Raw genomic sequence first — 23,626 nt, 5'->3', positions numbered from 1 at the left:
GTTTGGTTCTACAAAGGTAAAACTGTTAAATATGTTTAAATATTCTTTCACAGCAAGTGTCTCAGTTTGGACATGACCCCTGACCTCTCTGATGTTGGGCTTTCCTTTGAAGAATTGTGAGTTCAAGCTTCTGCAGAAGTAACCTAGGGTTTAGGAAAGCACAGCTATTCCTCTAAGGCCTCCAGAGGGGGCAGGGCCTTCATATGGGAAGGGCAACCCCAGACCAGACCAGAACAGACCAGAGATAAAAACACTGTGTAGAATGCCCTAAAACTGAAAAAACCACATGTACATAATACATATGTGTTTATATGCCAAGCTCATGCAGTTCTTTTCTGTCACCACATGGTGCCAGCCAGCACCAACACAATAAATGATGAATTATACACTCAGCTGTGCCCCTAAAGTCATGTACATAGTGTTAGGCACATGAGATATTGTTAAACAATATGAAGAACTGTTATCCTGATCTGTTTGAAATGACTGATGAGCTGTATCTGTGACTTGTGTTGACAGAAGTCTTTAAGCAGCACTACCTCTCCCAAACCCTAAGTAACTATATTTGGTTTTGTGATTTATTGTAAATATATAGTGGTTTTATTCGGATCCCCATTATTTGTCACCAGTGCAATGTTTACTCTTCCTATGGTGCTTGGGGAAAAAAACAATCCAGCAACACAAAATGTTACGTAATGTTATGTAATGTTACACACATGCATGTGCATGCATAATTACATACACACATACAGGGCCGTGCAAAACGTTTAGGCACTTAGATTGTTATTCTACATCCGGCATCATCAGGGAGGCATCTGATTGGTCCCAATCATTCTGCAGCAGTGACACGAAGCCCGAACATACAACCATACAAGTTGTAGTCAGAAAAGCACCAAATCTATCTATCTATGGCTCATAGGTCAGTGAAAGTAATTCAATAACTTATTCAGGGGTTTTCTCCTAAAGAATGGAACATTTTTAATGAATGATTTCCTTCTACAAAACAGTTTTGATCAATCAATCAGTTGTCTAGTTTTGTCAAAGTACCTGCACCAGGTTAAGGTTATCCTTGAGAAAAGGCAATTTAGCTGCAGAGGAATGTTGAAAGGCTGCACAGCAGCCTGTGCTGCACCTTCAGCCAGAACAGAGCAGCATGCATTCCCTGTCTAAATGTCAGAGCCAAACAATGTACAACCTACTTTCAGTAACACCTTTTAATAGCATACACACTATCACTGTCTGTTTTAAGTAGTGTTTTTTTTTTTTTTACAAACTTTTTACTAAGACTCTTCTCTTATCAAAAGCTACAGCTGATAGTTTAGATGCTGCTTTGTGCCCTTTTCCTAATTTTGGTTATGTTACCACTTCAAGGTTTTTCTACTAGTTGGATTTTAATAACATCATAAGAAAAGAACTATTAGAATGGAAAAATGATTTGTTTTGCAATTTTTTTTTTTATTTACACACATAACTGGGCTTTACGATGAGGAAGTAAAGCCAAAGTCAGCAAAACACAAGGGTGAATTTGAGAGTGATATGCGGAATATTAGAAGTACCTTCATCATACCTTCTTCATACAGAGCTCTAACATCTGGCAGGACCTCTGAGTAACGCTGCTGTTCATTCACATCAAAAGGAGCCTGCTGAGGGGTTTCAGACATCTAATTAGGATGCTTCTTTGACGCCTTCATTAGAGGTCTTCTGGACATGTCCAGCTGATAGGAGACCTCAGAGTAGATCCAGAACATGCTATAGAGGCTTTTATATATCACATCTGGCCTAGAAACACCTTGGGATCCCCCTGGAAAAGCTGGAAAGAGTTTCTGCAGGATAAGCGACAGAAAATGGATGTGTGGATGGATGGATTTTCTTAGAAAATGTAACTGAAAGCAAATCACCTGAAAATTGTGCCCTCAGTGGGGCTAGCATAATCATTACTTTACTCAGACTCTTTCTCTGTTGGTCTTCTCTCTCCACCATCTTCATTTCACTCTCACTCTACTTCTCTCCTGAACTCATATTTACTTCTCTGTGGCAGTGGAATGTGATGGATTTTATCTTGGCCAAAAGGGGGCAGTATTGTTTGTGTATTGCTTCTTTTTTGACACGTCTCACCAGTCTGTCTCATCACATCCATGTGCCATTTCCATCAGTTGCACACCAGTAATGGATTTAGGCTGAATTTAGGAAAATTACATGTCTCTGCATTGGTATTTCAAACTTACAATAAATGGCCAAATGGAGGCACAATGATTATGCAAATCACTAATTCACTGCGGTCTAAAAACAGGTTGTCATACACTGTCAGCCTAATCAAGCGTGGCCTGGCTGAACCACTAAAATAGCAATGAATGACGTTTACTCGTTTAATGTATTCTTTCAATGAGTCATCAAAATCTATTACTAATACTGCATGTTTCACCATTTCAATGTTGAAATGACCTATCATCAAGTTACACACACTCCCAATCTCATTTAGTTAGCAAACACATTAAAATGATGTCAGGACCAGGATCCCAATACTCACTCGTATTTGTCTAAAGCTGTCTAAAGCCAGTGATGTCTGTACAGATCAGGTTTGAGGCTGTCAGCCACCTGTCTTCATCCTAAGAAATCTAGAGAGACAGAGTGACAAACACTAGAATGAAAATAGAAGAAAATCAATGGAAAACTAATCTGCATACGTGGGTGTACATACATACATACATACATACATACATTAACAAGTATGATTATAATTTGACTGTTCATCTGTCAAAAGAGAATGTGTCTATAATTTACTGTTAACGATGGTGTTTTTCAGGTCTTTTTTAAGTGCTCTCTCCTTGAGATCAGGTACAGAAGCAGAAAAAATGAAGATGGTGACCTAGGATGTGAAGTGTGGAGATGAGGTCACTCCACTGGACTAGTTCCCCAAGGGGGCCACCACTGAAGGCAGTCTCTGCTATTTGCATGGAAGCCATTGACCTCAATACTGTAGCTTAACCCGCCAATCACTACTACACAGAGAGGAAGTGGTTACCATAGTGCTTCCATTAGTTTACACAGTCACTAGTAGCAGCAGTGTCTGTCGCTACCAGTGACTGGCAAACTGTCAGTTATTTCACAAAAACAGTGAGGAGGGAAAAATGAACTTTTCGCTCTGTGAGGTTATATTCGGCTTAGAGAGGGCGACCAGACCAAATTCTTTTCATATGAGCTAAACAGGAAAACAAATCATTGCCAGTGTCACTGCTCCCATTTGGTTTCAGTACCACTTTCCACTCATTTGCCTGACTAGCATTTAGTTTGAAAATTCAAAACATGAATTTGCAAATCAATTTCTTCAAAAATCAATTTCTTTTTGTGGACCTCAAGTGGCATTTATGGTACTGGCAACTGACATATTTATTCAGGCATCTAATATAGAAACTGAGCTCAAGTGATAATGTAAGAATTAGAAGAATTTAGAAGTGCAGTTCCAGAGTTTTTCTGCTACAAGCACTTTCCGGTGAAGCAGGTCTGCCGAGGACAGTGTATATGTATAAAACCATTCACTGTGCCTTGTACACTTCACAATACACACAAATAACATTCAGTTTTGCTTTCTTTAGCTTCGTCTGTTTTTGTTTCTGCTTGAGTTGTGGAAACTGCCAGCCTTGAAGCACAAGTCACCAAGACTCTATCTTTTTACAACACAGAAAGGAAGAGAGGGCAGTTACACTGACACAGAACCACAAACTTTTTCATCTTTGTTCATTTCCAATATTAAGTAATTGAGTGTATGTGATGAGGTCTACACTGGGCAGTGTTACCGAGCAAGTGACATATGAGCTTGAAACCACTTGGGTACCTCGCTGAGGATAGACAAGGATGGAGCACAGAGACCCATTCATCCCATAACTTCTGTAACAAGGATCTTCCACATCTCCTTCATCCAGTGGGTCAACAGCAAACCACAAAGGACTACAGCAAAAAAATAAATAAAAGCAAGTACATGATTGTGATCAACACCATATTTGAGAAGGTCAAAATGAAACAAACAACTGAACAGCAAGAACAGGTTTATTTATTCTCCCTCAGTATGATGTATAATGGAAGTGTGAAATAATGCCACAAATGTAACCGTAATAAAAACCATATTATGTCTGCAAAGGTTTTCAGTCTAGACTAGATTTAGTTTGATCAAGGGTAACTCCAGTTGTTAGTTCATCAATGTTAGTTCATCAGAAGTCTTGATTAACATTCAGGGCATGCTGAGGAACCTTTGTATTTTCATCAACTACTTAAGGGAGTATTTTTTTATCTAGTCCTCATTGGATAATTGAACATTCAACCAACTTGCAGTGTATATGTAGATTATGCCCTTAAGAATTCTTTAAAATCTCCTGAAAGCACACTGGTTGAATAATGAACAGTTTCTTCCAGTCAGTTGCTAAGTTGTCTTTTAAAGCCTATTCCTGCACAGAAAAAAAAAAAAAGACATTTCTTAAAGCAAAATAAGAATGTCGTTGTACAGTGTCAGAGCTGGCTGTGCAGCAAATAATCCATTCTTACTGTGGTCAGCCTGTGAGACTCTACCCTGCAGAGCAAACACAGCCTGACTGTTTACTACGTTGCATTAGAAATGAAAGCATTTGTACAGTGTGGTAGAATGCAAGTTCACATTTTTATTTAATAGACCGATAGATTTCACTGGGACTAATATATTAACAAACTAGAGGTTTGTGTAATAAAATTAACTGTTACAGCTTGCTGCTAATTAAGTGCTGTTGTGGATACTTATATTAGCAGATATCAGAGTTGTGTCACACCACTGTGTGCCTGAGAGACATTAAAAATCAGATGTTGTGCATCAAGACATCAAATATTCTACAAGGCTTTTTCTCATTGTAAAGGACAGAATAGCTTTTATTGGGGAAACTTACATGTTCTGTGTAAATAAACTACTCAAATGACCTATGTCTATTGTTTACTAATAAAGGAATGTTGAAGCGTTAGTAGCATAGGGTCGGCAATAAATCACATGAAAATACTAAAACAGGCATGGAAACATCCTTCTGACAAGTTGTGACACTACCCCTCTGACACAGAATCAAGCTGCCAAGACCGAGAGAGACACAAAATGTTGTATGTATAATCAGTTAGTTTTGTGTCTCTTTGTTATTGCTTTACATTGCTTTCAACTACAAACATTCTCTGTTTCTCTGCAGTTATGTTGTAGTTTTGTATCTTTGTAGAAGTTTTGCATTTCTTTATAGTTGTTTTGTATCTCTTTCATTTCATTTTGTGACTTTTTTGTTGTCATTTTGTTTCTTTGTAGCTGTCTTTGTATTTGTCTCTTAATCATTTTGTGTTTGTAGCTGTTTTGTTTGTGTTTGTTGTATTGTCTATTTGATGTCTTTTTGCATCTTTTTGTGATTGATTGATTTTACAAAGAAGAAATTACAGTTACAGTTAATTCACACGTGGCTCTGGTCCAGGGGCCTTATGACCACTTTCTGTATGTGTGTTGTGTCTTTTCTATTGGCTTCATCCCTTGAGCACAATAATTACTTTTAGTCAGTGAAGTACTTTCTGTTCTAGAATTTTTTTTTCCCATGTGCCCTCTGAATTCAACAAATACACGCTGATAAAATGAAATTGCTTTACTCTCTGTTTACTTTTTCTCGAGCTTTTCCACGTTAAAAACAGGCACCATGTGAATACAGCTTGTATCCTGCTCTTCAGAGTAATTTTACCAGAAGTTCCTCAAAGTGAGCCTCTTGTTGCTGCAGATGGAGTTTATCAGAATGCAGCTCCTTGATCATCACACCCTTCATTTGTCCCTTTTCTTTCTGTACCTTCATTTTAATTGGGAGTGCCTGTAATTCCTCTCTGTAGTCCTTCAAAGGAGGTGGGGGGAGAGACTGAGGCACAGAGAGTTTGGAGTGTTAATTTGACAAATTATTCCTCTGCTTTGAACAAATTTTCAAGAGGCTTGTGTCTGAAAAGTGCTGTTGTACAGAATTATTAATCACAGATTAATTACTTAATAAATATTACCTTGGAAAATTCCTATTTTAATTAGACTTAGTGGCACTTTACTGAAAATGCATTTTTAGACACTAGAATTGATATTGATATTAAACGTGCCATAAAAAGTTTGCTGGAGGGAGTCTGCTCACAAACATCAGAGGATCATCCACAAACTTGACAGTACTCTTCATTATGTCTAAGTGAGGGGGGTGGAGAAATGGATGTGCAACAAGGAGATAAAGGAGAGAGAAGACAGAAATAAGCAGTGATGTCTGAAGCAGATGGTGTTAATGTGACCTGCTGAATCATTTTTCTACTTCACCGGTGAATGCAGCTAACTTACTGCAAATATCGGAACAAGACTGGCCTCACTCTTTAATGGCTACGTGAGGAGGAGAAAGTGTGAAAGCTTTATATTCCAGTGCACTATCTGTACTATTTCTACTGAATCCTTCTGCTTCACCATGACGACCCCTTCTTTTTTTTTTTTTTTTTTTTTTTTTTAACTCTGTCTCATTATCCTGCTTTTTTGCCACGCTGCCTCAGTCTGTTGTGGCCCGTCATATCTTTGCCCTCCTGGTCAGTATTGCTCCAAAACCAGTTATGACACACAAGACACAGCATTACACAACAAAGATTTTTTAATCCATTCTGAATATGAACAAATGTATGCAGCCGCACTTTGAGTAGCTCAGATCACGTAAATCAGAGGTGTCCAAACCAATCAAGAGCACACAGTTTGACCAATCAGCTGTTTGAAGACTGAGATCAGTTGATTAAATGAGTCAAGTCTGGTGTGCTGCTGCTTGGTTGGAACAAAAACCTGCAGCCACACAGCCCTTTGTGGAACAGTTTGGACACCTCTGACGTAAGTGCTTACATGCTTTAACACACTTGCATATGGTGGTTTGATGGTTTTTTTGGATGTTGGGTGACATGGGTGTCCAATTTTAAACAAAAATAAGTGATTTTACTTTAAATGCAACGTTTTCTTAACACCTAGTGTTCAATGCAGGATGTTCTTTGGTGAGACAGGAGTGAAGGAACATGATGTGGCAGAGAGCGAGTGACAGAGACAAACCAAATTTAGCTCCTTAGATGATGTCTTATGTTGCTGATATGTGTTTTTTAAAATCCCACATCAGCTTATGACATGAAGACACAAGAAACATAAAGCTATGATGGTGTGGTGATGAAGAATAGCATTACACTAACAGACTTTTCTCTACTGATTCTATTCTTCAGTTAGCACAAAACAAAGACATTTCTAAAATTAGGAATTTAGCACAATGAATGAGGTTACTCTTTTTTTTTTTTTTTTTTTTCTTATTTTCTGGGTGCTTTTGCTTTGTGCTTTTCTGATTCATTGTGACAAACTGACATTGTATTTCAAGTATCAGGTAGGTCCAAACTCCATAGTAACAACAAAGGAGTCATTGAACACAATAATTTTACATGTGGGATATAGAGCAATGAGTCTTCTGTGTTAATTTTGATTCACATATAACTCTTTGCTGCCTGTGCTTTTTTGCCAAAGTCTTTGACTTCCATTCCTTACTGGACAATTCCAGGTTCAAGACTGTCCACATCCGTTATAAACTAGACACATTTTTCATTTCAGTCTTCATACTACTGTGAAGGGACATAAAGATGATGAAGATCAGATGATCCAAAGAAGCAGGCTTATTGGGTTATTTGGATAAATTTGTTGAGTAATATCCACGACTCCCTCAAGTTTGGAATTTAGGCAGATGTAAACAGACCTTAAAGTAGAGACTTGGGTATAGTTATTCTCTCAACCTAGTCGATCATCGCCTGTTTTCATTTGTTCCATAAGAAAAGGCGTCCTCTTGTTGTTTTAAGAGGGTAAGAAGCCTTTGAAAAAGCACAATGTGTGTCAAAAGTTGTAACTGCTGTGAAGGATACAGTGAGCCTGAAACTCATTGACTTCCTCTTTACGTTTAGTCACAGATTGTGACCTGGTCCAGATGGAGAGGATTGAATGAGTCAGAGATCCTTACTGGGAGCAGCAACTTCCTGGTGAAGTGCTCTGAGGTGAGGCTCAGGTCAAACAAAGTAGTTATTGAATGGTTCATTTTAGTGTTCTTTTTGTACTATTTGTTCTATTTAGGTCTAGTTTTATTGGACATAAAGCACTTTGTAACTCTTCTAAAAGTAACTACTGAAGTTCATTCTCCTCTTTATATTTCTGTGTCTCTTGGATCGACAAGCAGCAGCAGCATTGTAAACAGCTGAAGACTGCTAGTTGCATAGGATTCTTTGCCATTTGGTTGAATTTGGACCTGCTGTGCAATCAATAGCACAATCAAACCAGTGCATCATTGCTTTTAGTGCACCAATCGATCCAAACAGGTTTTACACTGGAGAAACCACAGGAGACCTTTTTGAGGACATATTCCTCTTTCTATTTTTTTTTTTTGAAACTCTCACAACTGCATCATGGAGATCAGATGCTTTTGTTTATTTGGTACTTTGTGCAGTACCGGGGGTGCAATTTGATGCTGAGTGGTGTGGCGTGGGTGAGATGTGAGTCACCCACGGTATGCTGTACATGTAGCTGAGTGCAATGTTACAGCAGATAAAATACTTGTATGGGACAAGCTGAATATTATTCAGCACTGTACGTCAGTGTTGGAGAAAGAGAGGATGGTATGTTATACTAGTATTAGAAATAACATTTATTTATATATTTATATATTTATATTATTATTTATGTGTGTGTCTGTGTGAGAGAGCAATTTGAAGTAAGTAAAAATGATTAACATGTAGGAAATATAATGATTCTCATTATCAGGACTGTATATTTCTCCTTCTAAAGGTGTGACCGTAAAACATTACAAAAGGTAACTGTACTTAAAGTTATTCTGGGTGGGACATCCTAGAACTGCCCTTTATTACTCAGTTTACACTGAGTATACTTTCTGCAGGGAGAACTTGGATACAGCAATAACAAGCTGTAATCACACCGCCTTTTAAACTGATAGGGCAAACAGTTGCCTAATACCAGTTGCTATTAAATGCTCCACTATGTTAACCAAAAAAAATAAAGCTGCCTGGTGTGTCCAGAGAAGACATGGATGACAGTGGACAGTCATGTAGCAGGTGGGAAAACAATGAGCTGAAAGATACTGAAAATGCTCTGTAGTGTGAGGAGAACTGTGCAGTTTGATAATAATTCTTTTTGGCTTCATCACTGCAAACAATGCCTTTCACGTATAAGTAGTTGTGTGATTTTGTGCTGAAAATTTTCTTTAAAAGTTGGCATTTGCTTATTACTCCTCCTATAATATGGTGCATTTGAATTCCACTTCAATGAAAAATGCACAATGGGTAACTTAGTTTAAGCCTGTCCAATTAGTCATTTTTGACATCATGTAAATTACTGGTTAAACATAACCTCAAGGACCTCGCCATCTGGTTGAAAATCCTCTCCTAGCTTTCCTTTTGTTGCGGGCTCTGTCTGTGTACAAAGGCAATGCATTCATCTGTTTTAGAGAAAGCCTGGCTGTTCCGTAAACAATGTTCCACTAAATGCAGCAATAGGTGTGTGAGAAAGGCTCATGTCAGACCCATTTACAATGTCAACAGGGTATGTCTATATGAGAACATTAGATGAGAAGGTGAAACGATATTACTTCTGCAACCAAAGCACTATGAACCTGAAAATTGTGATTTGAGTGCAACTTTCGGTTTTTGAAGTGAAAACAAAAAAAGATGTACTGGAAAGTTCTGCTGCTTCTGATCCTGGGGACACTCAGCTCTTTGTCCTATGCTGGAGATGAGAAGAAGGTGACGGTTTCCTGCCCTGAACACCAGAAGGCCTTTGGAGGCTCCTGCTATGAGTTTGTGGATCACCAGCTCTCTTTCTTTGGTGCTCAAGCTTGGTGTGAGGAGAGTGGAGGACATCTTGCATTTATCCCAGATGAGGACACTCAGTATTTCCTTCAGAGACACCTGGACCCTGACAAGGATCTTTGGATCGGAGTAGCACCTTCTACCTCTCCAAACCTGCAATATTCTGCAACTGTTGAAGGTAAGAAGCGAGAAATGTGGAATACAGAAAATTGCCTCTATGTTCTTTATCATAAACCACTATATCTAGAGGTGCAAGAAGCCTCAGATCAAATACAGCACAGGAAACGAGGAGGACTCAGGCTGCTAAATTTTTTGTTTTATTGTTGGTCTTTAATTTAACAGCCTTGCACATTTAGTTTTACCTGTCAATACTGCAACTTGGCACCAGGGCAAAATTGGCACAAATTGATCAAATTTTTTCAAAGTTTGTCTTTGTCTTGAAAAAAAACATGCTCCTACTGAGATCTAATTCTCGCTTTCCTCTGTTCAGTAATGACAGCCTTTTAACTGGTATAAAACCTTTTTATTTCCCTCAGTGAAGTGAGAAATGAGTTAACACAAACACCTAAAAAAAATGTTCACAATTGGATGGTGTCCAATGGCAGGCAGAATCACCTACAGATACAGACCTCTAGTTGCTGCTTTTATGAAAATCTTCAGTTATCATATTCAGCACATTGATTCACATTCAACATGTTCTGCGTGTGCTACTTCTACCGCTATCAGTCTGAGTTTATGGCAGCAGGACAGTGCATTTAAAATAAACTGTAGTTCCTATGGTTATATGATGGAACATAAATATTTTCATGGGGTTTGTTCACGGAAAGAAACATAGAATATACCCTGACTCCTTCTTTGAGCCTGTAAATGCTACTTCATTTAATACAGTATACCACAAAACACTATTAGGCTCTTTGACTCAAACTGTACCTATGTCTGTTTCATCCTCAGGTGCTCTCTGTTGGCTGGATGGTTCACATATCACCTTTTCAAACTGGGTGAGCAGCCCACAGCCAGGAGCAGCTTGTGGACACATATTGAAGGACTCAGGCTTCCAATGGAAAGCTGAAAGAAACTGCAACAAAAAACTGCATTTTATCTGCCAGTTTGGTATGTACTGACCCAAATTCTGAACAAAACAGCGTACTGAATCACTCTGCGATGAGTTACCGCTTTGTATTGCTTTTGTATTCTTCCCAGAGTCTGGAAGATCCATTGTGTGTGCGGGTCGTAACACCGCTCTGCAGTGTGGTTCTGGTCAAGTGCTGATGATAGATGGTGGCTTCTACGGTCGTAAGAACATTCATTACTGTCGATCCACGGCAACAACATCCACACAACGTCAGTGTGGCTGGGTGGATGCTGTAGAGTCGATCACAGGTAAAATGTGTTCAAATTGCTTTCTGTGTGCTCTAAAAACCATTAATTACTTAATTGTTGTTTAGCTGTTATGATGTATGAATGAAATGATGTATGCTACAGTTACCTAATCCAGAGCAGTAAACTGATCTGATCTGCACAGTAACCTAGCTTCATAATAGTTCCTCTCTTTTAACCAACTGAACACAAAAGGAAAAAAAAAATTAATAGGGTAACAAACACTCAGGCCTCATAAAAGCCCTGCATGGATGAAAGCTGTGATGACATTCAATCCACTTTTTAAGGAAGTGATTGCAAGGTATCACAAAGCACATATAATCTCACTGCAGACTATTATTGGAAAATAATGACTGCCCATAAGGACATTTACAGAACAAAAGTCTCACAATAATAGCAAAAAAGCTTAATAGCATTAAAGATATATAAACCATATCCATCTATTTGTGAGTAAATATTGACTTGTGCATTCAGCTGAAGACATAAGCATCCATCCGTTCATTTTCCAAACTTGTTCATCCTGTTCTCGGAGTTCTGTCGCCTTTCCCTGCATGCACTGGGAAAGAGGTAGGGTAGACCTTGTGCAGATCAGCTGAGCTGATACAAAGTTTGAACATTTTGTCATTTTAAATTCACCTGACCTTCATGTCCCTGAACTGTGGAAGGAAACCCACACAAATGCTACTCAATGAAATACTGTTTCTAATACTGTGTCCTGACTGATGCAACACAGTTAAATGCAGGAGATACCTCTGCAATGGTCAGCAACATTGTTCATTTCATAATGAGGTGCTAACACAACATTCATCAGCTCTGCTATTGTCTATGACTGTGAACTGGGCTGTTCACCTAAACATAACGTTCTACTCTAAGCTTTTCATAAGACTTCATAGAGTAAACAAATGTAGGAAACATTTACATGTGCACACTGGACTTGAACTCAGGAACATTTTCTCCAGTAAAGAGATTAAACAGAAGATTAAACAGAACATAAACAACCATTAACAGTTCATCATCTGTATAGGTAAAACTATGTCTCACCCAATATGCTTGTTAAAATGCATTTACTGGCTTTACTAGCTCATTGCAAAAGCCATAAAATAACACTGAACAAACTACTGCAGCTAGTCTACAACAAGTTAACATTTCACCAGGCTTTACTGACTCTAACTAACCATTAACAATAACTGATAACACTTTTAGCAGCAGTTTTAAGGTAAAACAGCTCACACTATTATTGTGTGTTCAAGGCTGTTTAATGAATATTGCTAAGGCTCTGTGTTTGATACGCGTTTAAAGTTTGAGTTTGTGAATCAGTGACAGCTGGTACAGGAGCAGACGGATGGCTCTGGGTGGAATGTGTCACATTGTGTTTAGAATTTTCCAGAGAAAAAAATCAAACAGCCTACAGAATTTCTTTTCCTTTCATCATCCAGTGTGGCTGATCAATAATACTGATTAAATCCTTTATTGACACAGTCTGTCAGGGGTGAAGCTCTGCCTGTTTACACCACAGCCATCTCTAATATGAGTTTCTGCATTAATGTTGCACATCTGGCAGATACCCAGTGCCTTTAATATTCAGAGGAAAGAGCATGCTAATGTTACAAATAAAACAGCCAGAATGAGTGCACCAGTGCTCTTAACTTGTGAAGCAGGCAAAAAGCATGATCTTAGTTTCAACAGTTAATTGTGTGAGTGGGCTTCTGTGCTTTTAAGCGTAACCTCTGCTGTCAGTTGATGCTTTTATGCACAGGTCACTCCTCTTTATCTGTGGAGCTTACTTTGTGTGTCGCCTTGTTTAGCATTATCACTACTGTTACACTGGAATGTGTATCATGTCAGAGCTGACAGTAGTCTGTCAAAGGTGAGCATATAATGCAGCCATGTGTTGCACACAAATTTCCCTTTTAACAGTAATGTCACAGGCTTCCTGCAAGTTGCTTCATCCTGAATAGTAAAAATATATTTTACCTTATATGAGCAACTATGAAATTGTGGAAACATGTTTTCTACCCCAATGCTGCAAACCTGTCCTCAGTAGTTTGTAAACACAAACCCCGACCTAGCTGACTGTATGTATTCTCAGCTTACCATTTTCATAATAGCACACCCTCTCCAATGCATGTCATGTTTTCTAAACCCATTTTCATTCTGTACGGCCACATTCACCACACAGTGTAATTGGTCTGTTAAAAACCCTCTCTGGGCCACACAGACAACGTGCAAACTCTACTCAGACAGGCATCAAGCTGAGTCATCAGGCTACCCTGAACTGATTTTACATTTAGGACTTTCACATCATGCAGTGCTGATCTTATTATACACTATAACAATACACATACCACAAACTCCCAACATCACAACAGACACAGGCCTCAATATATGACTGTGAAGAGGATTTGGTGGCTGTGGCTCAGGAGGTCAAGCACATTGTCCACTCACTGAGTTTATTGCTTCCTCAGCTCCTCCTGTCTGCATGTCAAAGGCCCTGTTCAGACCTGGCATTAATGTGCCTCTCAGGTGATCCGATCACAACGAATTCACCCAAGACACATTGAGGACACATTTGGGATCCATCACTCAGACCACAATCGGATCACATTCTTTGAGAAGGGTAAAGCTGTATCCTGGACCGCACTGAAGGACCGCCTACGTAACTAACGTACTCTGCGTAAGCGGATGTAGGTACTCAAATACAAGTTGCTCAAATCGTGCGAGGTGGCTTTGTCCACGACATCCGAAAGTTTTGAAAAAGCAGTAGAGTTATATCAAGAATGCGTCAAACAACTTGGGTTGTTTGGTTTTGCCTGCAACAGGCTGATGAATAGAGGCACCGGAACGACGCTCCGGCACGTTTTTTTTAATTCAGGTGAGGAAACACAACATCCGCAGGTCATATAAATCCGGTTTAAATTCACATACATATTTTTTAAAATGAGGATGAATCCTCATTAAATTTTATGCCATGCAAGACAGTCAAGAAAAACAAATGGAATGATCAGAGTTGACGTTATTGACATTTAAGGTGTATTGATTGATTCACCACGTGAACTCATGCACAGAGTAACATGGCAGAAAACTTTCCACCTTAAAACTCACTGGAAGCTGTTCTGTTTTTCATTCAAAACACAAACTGTTTTTTGGAGTGATGTGCGCGTTAATATGCATTTAGAGCGGGGAACTGGGATCAGATCAAGTGGTTGCCCCAGACGCATTTTAATTCCAGGCCTGAAGAGGGACAAAGTGTCCTTGAGTAAGAAACTGAACATGAGTAGGACAGGGCCTGTGTGAGTGTGTGGGTGAGTGCTTTGTCCTGTGCTTATGTTAGAAGCACTACACAGGTGCAGTCCATTTCTGATGATGGTGATGAATGTTAATGGATTAATGGGTTAACATATTGTTTGAGCGTAAACCCTTATCACTAGAACACTAAATATGAAGTAGTTGTTGGTACAACTTTCCATGAAGTATCTGCTTTAATGTTTGTGTTATCAGTAGCTGATTATGTTCCCCGTGTCTTTTCCAGCCAACTGCAGTGGCCGCCAGGTTTGCCAGATTGCTAAAGTTGTGAACTCCTTTGGTGAACCCTGTCCTCAGCTGGGGAGCTACCTGTCTGTGGATTACCACTGCAAAGAAGGTCAGTCACAGTGATTCTAATTACTCAGTTCAATTATAAATCTCTCTCTTCCACATCCAGTAGATGCCAAGCAAGTCTGAATGTTTCCCGTCCAACCCTTTTACTAAATCCACTCTTTTTAAAAAGTACAGTAGTTTCAGTCTGTCTCACTGTTTGCTGCTTCTACTTCCTCCCTCAGCTTCACACAGGACCCCTACCAATTGGCCTTTATGACATGTTTGCATTATGAAAAGCACAGGTGTAAATAATAAAATGAACGGTGGCTGAACTCCATGTAGCCGCGTTCTGGGTCAAGGGTCCTGTGCATGCTGCTCGTTAGTCAGATTTCCATTCAAATGTAGAATAAACTTTAACTATATTTCCAGAAAAGTGGCTAAAGAAAGTGCAAATTAATGTGTGCTTCCATCCACTAATGACGAATATTAGGAGTCGGGCACATCAAGCAGTTGGTGGCTAATTTTCTAGTTGAGTCCAGTGAACCAGTGCAAAACAGAAAGTGCAGTAAGACGAGGGAGCAAAAAGAGCTCAGTCACAGCTCAAACGCTGAAAAACAATGTAGAAAATGTGATGGAAATATGCTGTTTATGTTTGTTTGAGGAATTCTTTCCATCAAGGTTACAGTCATTTCATTGCTCCACACAGATCTGAAGTTTTCACCTGCTTCTTTTTGTCTCTTCAATGGAGCAGAATTGTGACAGACAAATAAGTCTCATGCCTCATGTTCATCATGATTTATTCACAAAGTCTGTCTAAATCCCATTTAAATCACATTTTGCATTTTCTAATTTTGATCAGTACATCAACATTTCCACCCCATCCAAATGTAAAAAATTGTATTGCAGTATTTTGGCTTTTTTTTTTAAAGTGTCAACTTTCTGTTTATGCCCAAATTAAAAATGTGCATATTTACTGTCACACAGTCATAGCTTACTGGAACACTGGGATAGAACGGAGCAGTCGTTGCTAATGTTAACAGTAACACGTGTTCCTATAATGATAAGTCAAAATGTTGAGTTGCAGTCATGTTCTTATGTGAGGAACAAATGTAAAACCAATTCATATCTGACAAGGAAGATAGTGGTTAAAATGTACTTATTTAATCTGTTTATTTATGGCATTATTTGAAAGGCAGCAATCAGGCACTTGCACAGAGCAAATGAAAAATAAAAGAAGACATGCGAACTAACACATGCGAATTATAAGCTGAAAATAATGAGACAGACAGAGACAAACCTGCTGTATTACATATTGCTGCAGCATCTGTGCCTCTCTGCTGTCTGCTGAGATGATGGGGATCTGTGCTTGTTGGTGGGTTACAGGCACTTTGCAACATTTCTGGTCATTTTCTCCCCCCAGGGCTCACGTTGACAGTAAGCACCGTGGCTGCTGTTTTTAATGACATCACCATCAGCATAAAGTGGTCCTTACATTTGTCATGGGGAAACCTTACCTGCAAGCTGAGCACCGGAGATGGCAATGTTATTTATCTGGACAGTCTAGACGGGTGAGTACTAACTTTCACACACTGACTGTGTGGATTTAAAATAAAATTTAAAAAATGAAAATCAGCTCTCTACTGATTTTCCACATGAAGGTTTGTATGCACTTAACAAGGAGCAGTCTGTCAAAACTTGCATAATGGCTTCTGCAGCTCTGGGCGAGCATTGTCAAGTTATAACCCTGCTGATGTGATGGTTTAACTTGAGACTTCAGCTTTAGAACAAATAGAATGTTATAAGGTGTAGAAAGCCAGACATTGAACAGTCAGTTAAACAGTCTAACAAAAGATGCAAATGAATAGAATTATGGGAAATGAAGGATCCAGTAGTTTTAATTAGACCATATTGTCAGTGCATACTGCCATGAAATTAGACACCAAACTCTTTAATTGTTTATGTGAATATAATTCCAGTTTTTATTATAAGAAAAAATTTGATTTGATTTGAAGTACTGATTTCTTTATGGCATGACCTGAATTTATGCTTATCTAGAATGAAAGAGGAAAGTACAGTAGTCAGTACTAAATATTTGTTTATGTTCTTCCTCTCAGGTTGGAGAGCAGTGTGATGCACAAATATACTTATCCAAGTACGTTTCTTGTGGCAGTTGAATGCACCAACAGTGACGTACACATTACAGCTCAGAAAATAACTACCATTCTAGAGCCTGTCACAGAGTTTGGTGTCATCGGGTGTTTTGCTGGAAAGCTGTTTTTTCATGCTACGAACTGCAAGGCCTTGTACGGAGGAGCACTGCAAATTCAAATGGAAGTAAAAGCAGGTAGATACCAAGATGATGAAAATATACCATTATTCAGTTTGTCAAATTCTGTCACTGCTTGAAAGTATCAGGTTTTGTTGTTGTTCTTTTATTTGCTTTCTTTTCCCAGATGTAACATTTGAATTTAAACTCCAGCTCAGTGATGTCTAGCCTAAGTGTATTTCTTTTTCCCTTTTATTTCCGAAGGTTCAAATGTGAGTTACAGAATCCAGAAGGATGAAATGGTGTTGTCCAGTTTATCTGTGGTCAGAGGAAATGTTCCCCATAATATCACAGTGACTCCAGAGATGGTGAAGCAGCTCGGGCCTGGCTGCCACCTGCTGATCCTTTATGCATCTAACATGGTCATGTTCCCTGAAGTGTCCACAGCCCTGCAGGTACCTCAACCATAAACAAGTAAACGTGTGGTCAGCTATCAGTGAAGCAATAACGAGTAACATGATGCATCTTTCCTTTTGTGTTTTTGTTATGATTGTGGTGGTGGCATATAAAATATAAAGTCTGAAGTTAACATTTTGATCATTTGATTAAAGAGTTGATTGGAGTTAAACGCTTTCTGAATTAGAAATTAAATTTAACCTTTAATTACAGCATCACACCAGACAATTAGTATCATATCTGTGAACATCAGAACATGGTGGATGCATCAGCCCGCTGAATTTCATCCAAATCAGTACCCTGTGCTATCACCTCTGAGTTTAAAATTCTGAGCTTTAATCCTGGTATTTCCTTAAGGCTAATCAGTGTTGAACGTGGTGTGAAAATGTGTCATTGATCTAAGTTTAATCAAAATTAAACTTAAGATGCAGCCTGAGTGCCATGTCAAACAGTTTGTTTTAGTTTGAGGCTCAACTGTTGTTTCACACCAAAACTCATTATGTGTATCCTTGAGGCCTAAACGTATTCCTCTCATAACATTTGCAAAGCGAAATTTCGAAATCTGTAAAACCGCGTTGCTTACATTCCATGTTTACTAGTTAAGTCCTCTTCTTCAAGACCTTGATGCTTGTAATTGTAAAGTGGAAACGTTACCTGTTGTAATAAGTTTCACTGACAAGTGATTTGTTTTGTAATGCTTTATGTACTGCAGGTGTGTGTTTTGGAGAAAGTAGCTGGGCTCCAGGCATCTGTGTTGACAGAGATAACGGAGAGGGATGACTGTCGGTCCTCTCCAAATATCACTGTTGGTGTTTCCCTTGAACGGGGTGCACCTGTGCTGCTCCTCTTCTCTCTGACAGGAGACAACAACGGCTCATTTTATGTGACCAGAGAAATGAATGAAAGGAAGGGAATTTTTCATATTGGACACCCAATTCAAGGTAGGGAAGACACAGCTAAAAATGGCTAAACATGCATTATGGGTATTTAATTTAATTTAAATTGCTCTTGTCTCAGCAGTGTTTAACTGAATGTTTTGCTACAGGAACAGTACAAGTGAAACTCAGAGCATGGAATGACTTCTGCTCTCTCGAAGTGGATGTGGACATGTTTGCTTCCTGTGGCAAGGATTCAGTCGTTAAACTAAATGGTCATAATGACCATTGGTTGAGCTTTAACAAGACACTGGTACCAAGTTATTATTATTATTATTTGTTCCTAATCAGTTGTAGTATTTGTAATGTGGTGTGCCTCCTGATATTTTTAGGAAGAATACTTCCTGTCTTACAGGGTATACTGTATTAACTATAACACCTTTTTATCATTTTTAGAGGAAGAAACATATCAGAGTTGTCAGATCTCCAATAAAAATCGATGCAAACCCTTCAGAGACAGTACCTACCAGAAATAAAAGTATCACGCTTTCCATAAGGGACGATTCCACTCTAACAGACCCGAACAAACGATACCAGTGGGAATGCAGTAAGAATCATCCTTTTCTATTTAAATTTCTTCCAATCTCTGACGTCAAGAATTAAATTTTTTGTGTGTTTCAACATGATGTGTAGCTCATGTGCTGAAGAGTGATAATCCCTGCTCACCTGTTCCTACACCTGTCAGGCTTTCCATTTTCACAAAATATATCCTGAGATAATAGGAACAGCTTACTCAAAATTCTAAGTAATTTTTTAAATAACATGCCTCTGATTGTGTGATAGACAAACACAGCTTTGTCTTTTTTAACCTGCAATGTGTTTTTTTGGCTGACGTGACAGGCATATTTTATCAGCTGTAACTAGCTAGCTAATTAAACCAAGTTTAGCTCCATGAGTTACTTAAGAACTCTGTGGCTGACTTGTTTATGTTTCCAGCTGAATTGTTCCAAAACAAGGACATTGCGAAATCAGCTGAGTTAGTATTATAGGTATGATTACATTATAGGAAAAATGTTACAGGCTATGTTTTTTAACATAACCTGCAACCTCACAGACTAATGTAACCTAGTTGGATAATGATATACAGCCACCATCCACCCCAACCATCTCCTGGTGACACCACAGCCATTAATAAATGTGGCGCTTCATTCATTCATAAAAGACATTTGTTGTGAACATACTTCAGCCAGTGAATACCTTTCCTACAAAACATTTGCTGCATATTTGCTGTAGGAGTTTTAACTGTGATAGAAGAAGACCTTAATTACAGCAGTGCTGAATAATTTCTGAAATGATTTCTTGATTCAGAGTCTGTAACTGTCAGAATGTTTACAAACTGAATATTAGTCTTTAATGCTTTATATCAGCCTGTTTCAGTAATATAATGATTTTCTTTGTTGATTCACAGAACATCCCTGCAAATGCCAAGGAAATTTCGAGTCACTGACCCACACCATTAGAGCAAACTGCCTGCCAGATCCATTTCAATTTAACAAGTATTATTTTAATGTGATAAACAGAGGTAATAATAAAGTGGAAAAAACTGAATCCATATGCATCGCCCTGACCCCTGAGCCTAATACACCAGATGGACTAAGGTACTTGATCTTTTTTTTGATCCTTCTGAGCTTCTCCGACTATTGAGAGCCCTGATGACATTCTCATCTGTGTCCTTAACGCCTTATCTGACTGAGTGTAGATAGCTTACATAAGAAATCTGCCACAGAGGTGAAGCACTGGAATTAATATTTATGACACTGTTTCTTCAGTAAATTGCTGGAAGAAATTAAACTACTTTGTAAAGGAGTTCATAGATCACACTCATTCTTTTTTGTTTGTTTTGTTTTTTTAATTGAATATACCCTATCACAAATTACCAGATCAATCAGCAAATTAAAATAGTTGGCTATTGTTTTACATTAAACCCCAAATGGTTTTGAGTGTTAACATTTGTGTATTAACCAAATTATCTGTGTATTTGTTGTACCATAGTCTCACTTGTACACAAGGCTGTGACCCTGTTAAGGAGAACACAGATGCAAAAATTAAAATGAACTGTAATGCACAGTGTCCAAACGTCATATGGTACATTGAGGACCCACATGATGACAAGAACTGGATAGTAAGTCTGATAAATTAATTCTGAATTTTTATGGACTCAAAGACAAGATACTGTTAAATGATGTTTAAAAATATTGCCATTGATTTAATGGATTTACATGTTATGTTATTTACAGGATGAGACACAGAGCTGCTACAAAAAGGCAGGGAGAAGGCCACTTGTCGACATACAGAATGGCGGGAATGAATATACTGTGAAACATTCCAGTCTTGCACTGGCCATGTCTGAGGGTCAGGATGTCACTGTGGTAGTAACTTCTGGTGTGTGCACATTAGTCGATAAAACAGTTTTAAAGTTTCTCTGTGAATTATCTTGCAGAGGTCATTTTTGGATTCCGGACCAATTTTAAATTTGTGCCAGTGCTGCAAAAGTACAGAGATAATGAAAGGCTAATGATGAGAGTTTTCTCATTTGTATGCTTGGTTAACACCATCGCAAAACAAGTAATGTCTCAGTGTAAGAGAATGATTTTAATGTTGTTTGCACCTTTATTTCTTTGACTAAAAATCACACATTGTCCTTTTCTTTCTCAAAGCGGATATTGTGCCTATTTTCACAACATACACCATACAGACATCATCTTCAAAGGAACCAGCTCCTACCACTGAACAACCAGCTGCTACTGACACGACTGCCGAAGACAGGCCGACAGCCGCTGCTGGTCCTGCCACAACAGCACCTGGCGCAACCAGTGCTACCACTACTGGCAGGGATACAACTCCAGCAGCAACCACCAACAGTTTTGAAGGCCTCTCCTGTAGCATAGTGCCGTCTAGAGGAACAATCTTTGATCCTTTCAGTATGACTTGCCAGACTCAAAGTCCTTGTTCTAGGTGTCGCTATTGTTTTAAGACTGAAGGTAAGTCAGCGTTGGCTAAAAGAAACCCATTTATGTAATTCTAACAATCTAAATTACAGTGTCTTACTGTTTATACTTCTCACATAATGTTTCATAGTGTAATTTGAGAAATCTATTAATCCATATTAATCTTTTTATTTTATTTGAAAATGATCAGATAAGCATCTGCGTTGCAGCAAGAACAGTGAAGTGAAATCGGTCTTCCTTCCTGTCGGAGACAGCCAATCCAACTACAACCTGATAATCACAGCAACTGCAAAAAATAACGACTTTGCATTTAGCACCACAATAACTGCACAGGTTAGTCAAAAATAGAGTGATTAAAAAATGGAAATATTGATATTGGGTAATGTTCTACTTCATCTTGACCCAACTGTAAGAAAGTGGCTTTTCTCCTCAGGTGCTGGACATCACAGCAGCTTCTGGCTCTTCAGTAGATAATCTTAAGGTGTCTGTGGAGACTGCTGTGACTCAGCTGAAGCAACAGGGCCTACTGTCAGGGGAAACCTTGGGACAGATCTTCAGTTCTGTGGCCACCAAACTGAACGGTCAATCTGATAAATCGAAAAAAGCAGATAGGCAAAAGGTATCTATGCTGCTGCACAGATCTTCCAAACAGGACATGTTTTATTTGGGAGGTCTGTAATCACATCCAATAAGTACTGGTAATTAATGTGATAACTGTATTTGTACCCATGTTAGCTCAACCTGACCAACACAAAGGTTGTCTCTCCGAAGGCACATACAATTTTACATACAAAAAGCCACACCTTCATCATCCCTGTTCCGATCTAGGTGAAAGTGTCCATCATTAATTGTATCATCTAAATGCATTTCAATTATGTCTAAAATATGCACATTATTATTCATCATTAAATCAGAAACCTCCTGCATCTTATTAGGCAAGCTGCAGATACGACAAGTCAAGTGAGTGTAACTGATTCCTATTTGACTAGATAATAAGGACATTTTTTTTTGTAAAGCAAATGTCCAAACTTATACCTCAAATAGTCTCAGTGCAGACTGGTCTGGGTTGTATTAGCTTGCTGCAGCTTGCTTTGAGCAGGAGGTGTAGGTAGACAGTAAGCCTCCACCAAAAGAGGAGCATTATGCCTAACAGTAACTCTAAAGTGGTTTGTTTATATGTTGTATGGAGAACTGTGTGCAGTCAGCAGGCCTAAGCCAGTAAATACCTCCAAACTGTAGGCTGAGTGGTTGTTGAACCATGATGGCTTGTTATGTACTTATTTACAAGTTAAATGACACTTGACTCTGGAAACAACAAATTAACATATTGTGCTACTAAACACAAAACAAAATCTCAAACTAAACCACAATTGCTTGTGAATGCTTTCGTCTGTTGAAGCTTCGTGAGCAGATGCTGGACATAATGACTGACACGGTGAAAGAGGTTCCCACCAACACTCCAGAAGAAGTTCAGGTGATCGCCAGAAGTCTTAGCGCTGTCGTCCAGAAAGGCACAGAGCTCAGCTCCTCTGCTCAGGTACTGTTAACCCCACAGGACATCACAGGAGGGAGGAATAAATCAGTTATCACTGTATGAAATCAGTAAGTGCTGTTTCCACTGAGGTGCACTGCTTAATGTTAATAAATTACCATTAATTAGCACATTTGTAATTTGTATGTGAAGCAGGACATTATCAGATGTGTGAGAATGTTCTTGATAACAACAATGGGTTCTACAGGAATAACACCTCCAAAAAATAAATCTCTAATTCTGAGAGTTGATTTCCCACCTCCAGGAAGAGGCTTCATTATTATTTGCGACCCTCAGCTCATCTCTCCTTCACATGGATGTGAACAAAACTGAAGAAAACAAGAAAGAAATACACACTGCAGCCAGCACCATTGTGGAAGGAGCAAGCAATATCCTGGACTACTCTTCCAGTGTGAGTCGTTTAACCTTAAGGCCCCCGCTGATGGGATTAGGTCTCTTGGGAAAGTTTGGTGATCTAAGTATGTAACTTGCTCATCCTAGGAATATTTACAGTCCCACAACACCTACTGTTTTTCAGTGTGTCTGTCGACAACCCATTTACATCTAATTCACACAGACAACATGTAGTTTAAAGCGCATCTCTAAATTTCTGCACCAAGAACTGTTTCCTGTCGTTGAGTTTGGTCAACTCAGTGCACAAAGTCAA

The 23,626-nt window shown here is 38.8% G+C and overlaps 1 protein-coding gene across 1 annotated transcript in view; it reads left to right on the top strand.

Annotated features, from left to right (window-relative positions):
• The first annotated feature begins 9,729 nt into the window (after nucleotides 1–9,729).
• Nucleotides 9,730–23,626, top strand: part of LOC121193917 (polycystic kidney disease protein 1-like 2) — a 35,335-nt gene continuing 21,438 nt past the window's right edge. Inside the window, 18 exon segments of the mRNA XM_041056349.1 lie at nucleotides 9,730–10,048; nucleotides 10,822–10,980; nucleotides 11,071–11,250; nucleotides 14,777–14,887; nucleotides 16,244–16,391; nucleotides 16,938–17,167; nucleotides 17,354–17,544; nucleotides 18,258–18,486; nucleotides 18,591–18,733; nucleotides 18,877–19,027; nucleotides 19,889–20,078; nucleotides 20,473–20,602; nucleotides 20,718–20,862; nucleotides 21,138–21,461; nucleotides 21,619–21,777; nucleotides 21,881–22,047; nucleotides 22,828–22,965; nucleotides 23,225–23,371. Of these exon segments, the coding sequence (XP_040912283.1) occupies nucleotides 9,730–10,048; nucleotides 10,822–10,980; nucleotides 11,071–11,250; nucleotides 14,777–14,887; nucleotides 16,244–16,391; nucleotides 16,938–17,167; nucleotides 17,354–17,544; nucleotides 18,258–18,486; nucleotides 18,591–18,733; nucleotides 18,877–19,027; nucleotides 19,889–20,078; nucleotides 20,473–20,602; nucleotides 20,718–20,862; nucleotides 21,138–21,461; nucleotides 21,619–21,777; nucleotides 21,881–22,047; nucleotides 22,828–22,965; nucleotides 23,225–23,371 (3,261 nt within the window).

The sequence above is a fragment of the Toxotes jaculatrix genome, chromosome 15 (genome assembly GCF_017976425.1).
Source record: "Toxotes jaculatrix isolate fToxJac2 chromosome 15, fToxJac2.pri, whole genome shotgun sequence".
NCBI classification, from domain to species: domain Eukaryota; kingdom Metazoa; phylum Chordata; class Actinopteri; family Toxotidae; genus Toxotes; species Toxotes jaculatrix.
This window is presented reverse-complemented; position numbering and strand designations above follow the sequence as displayed.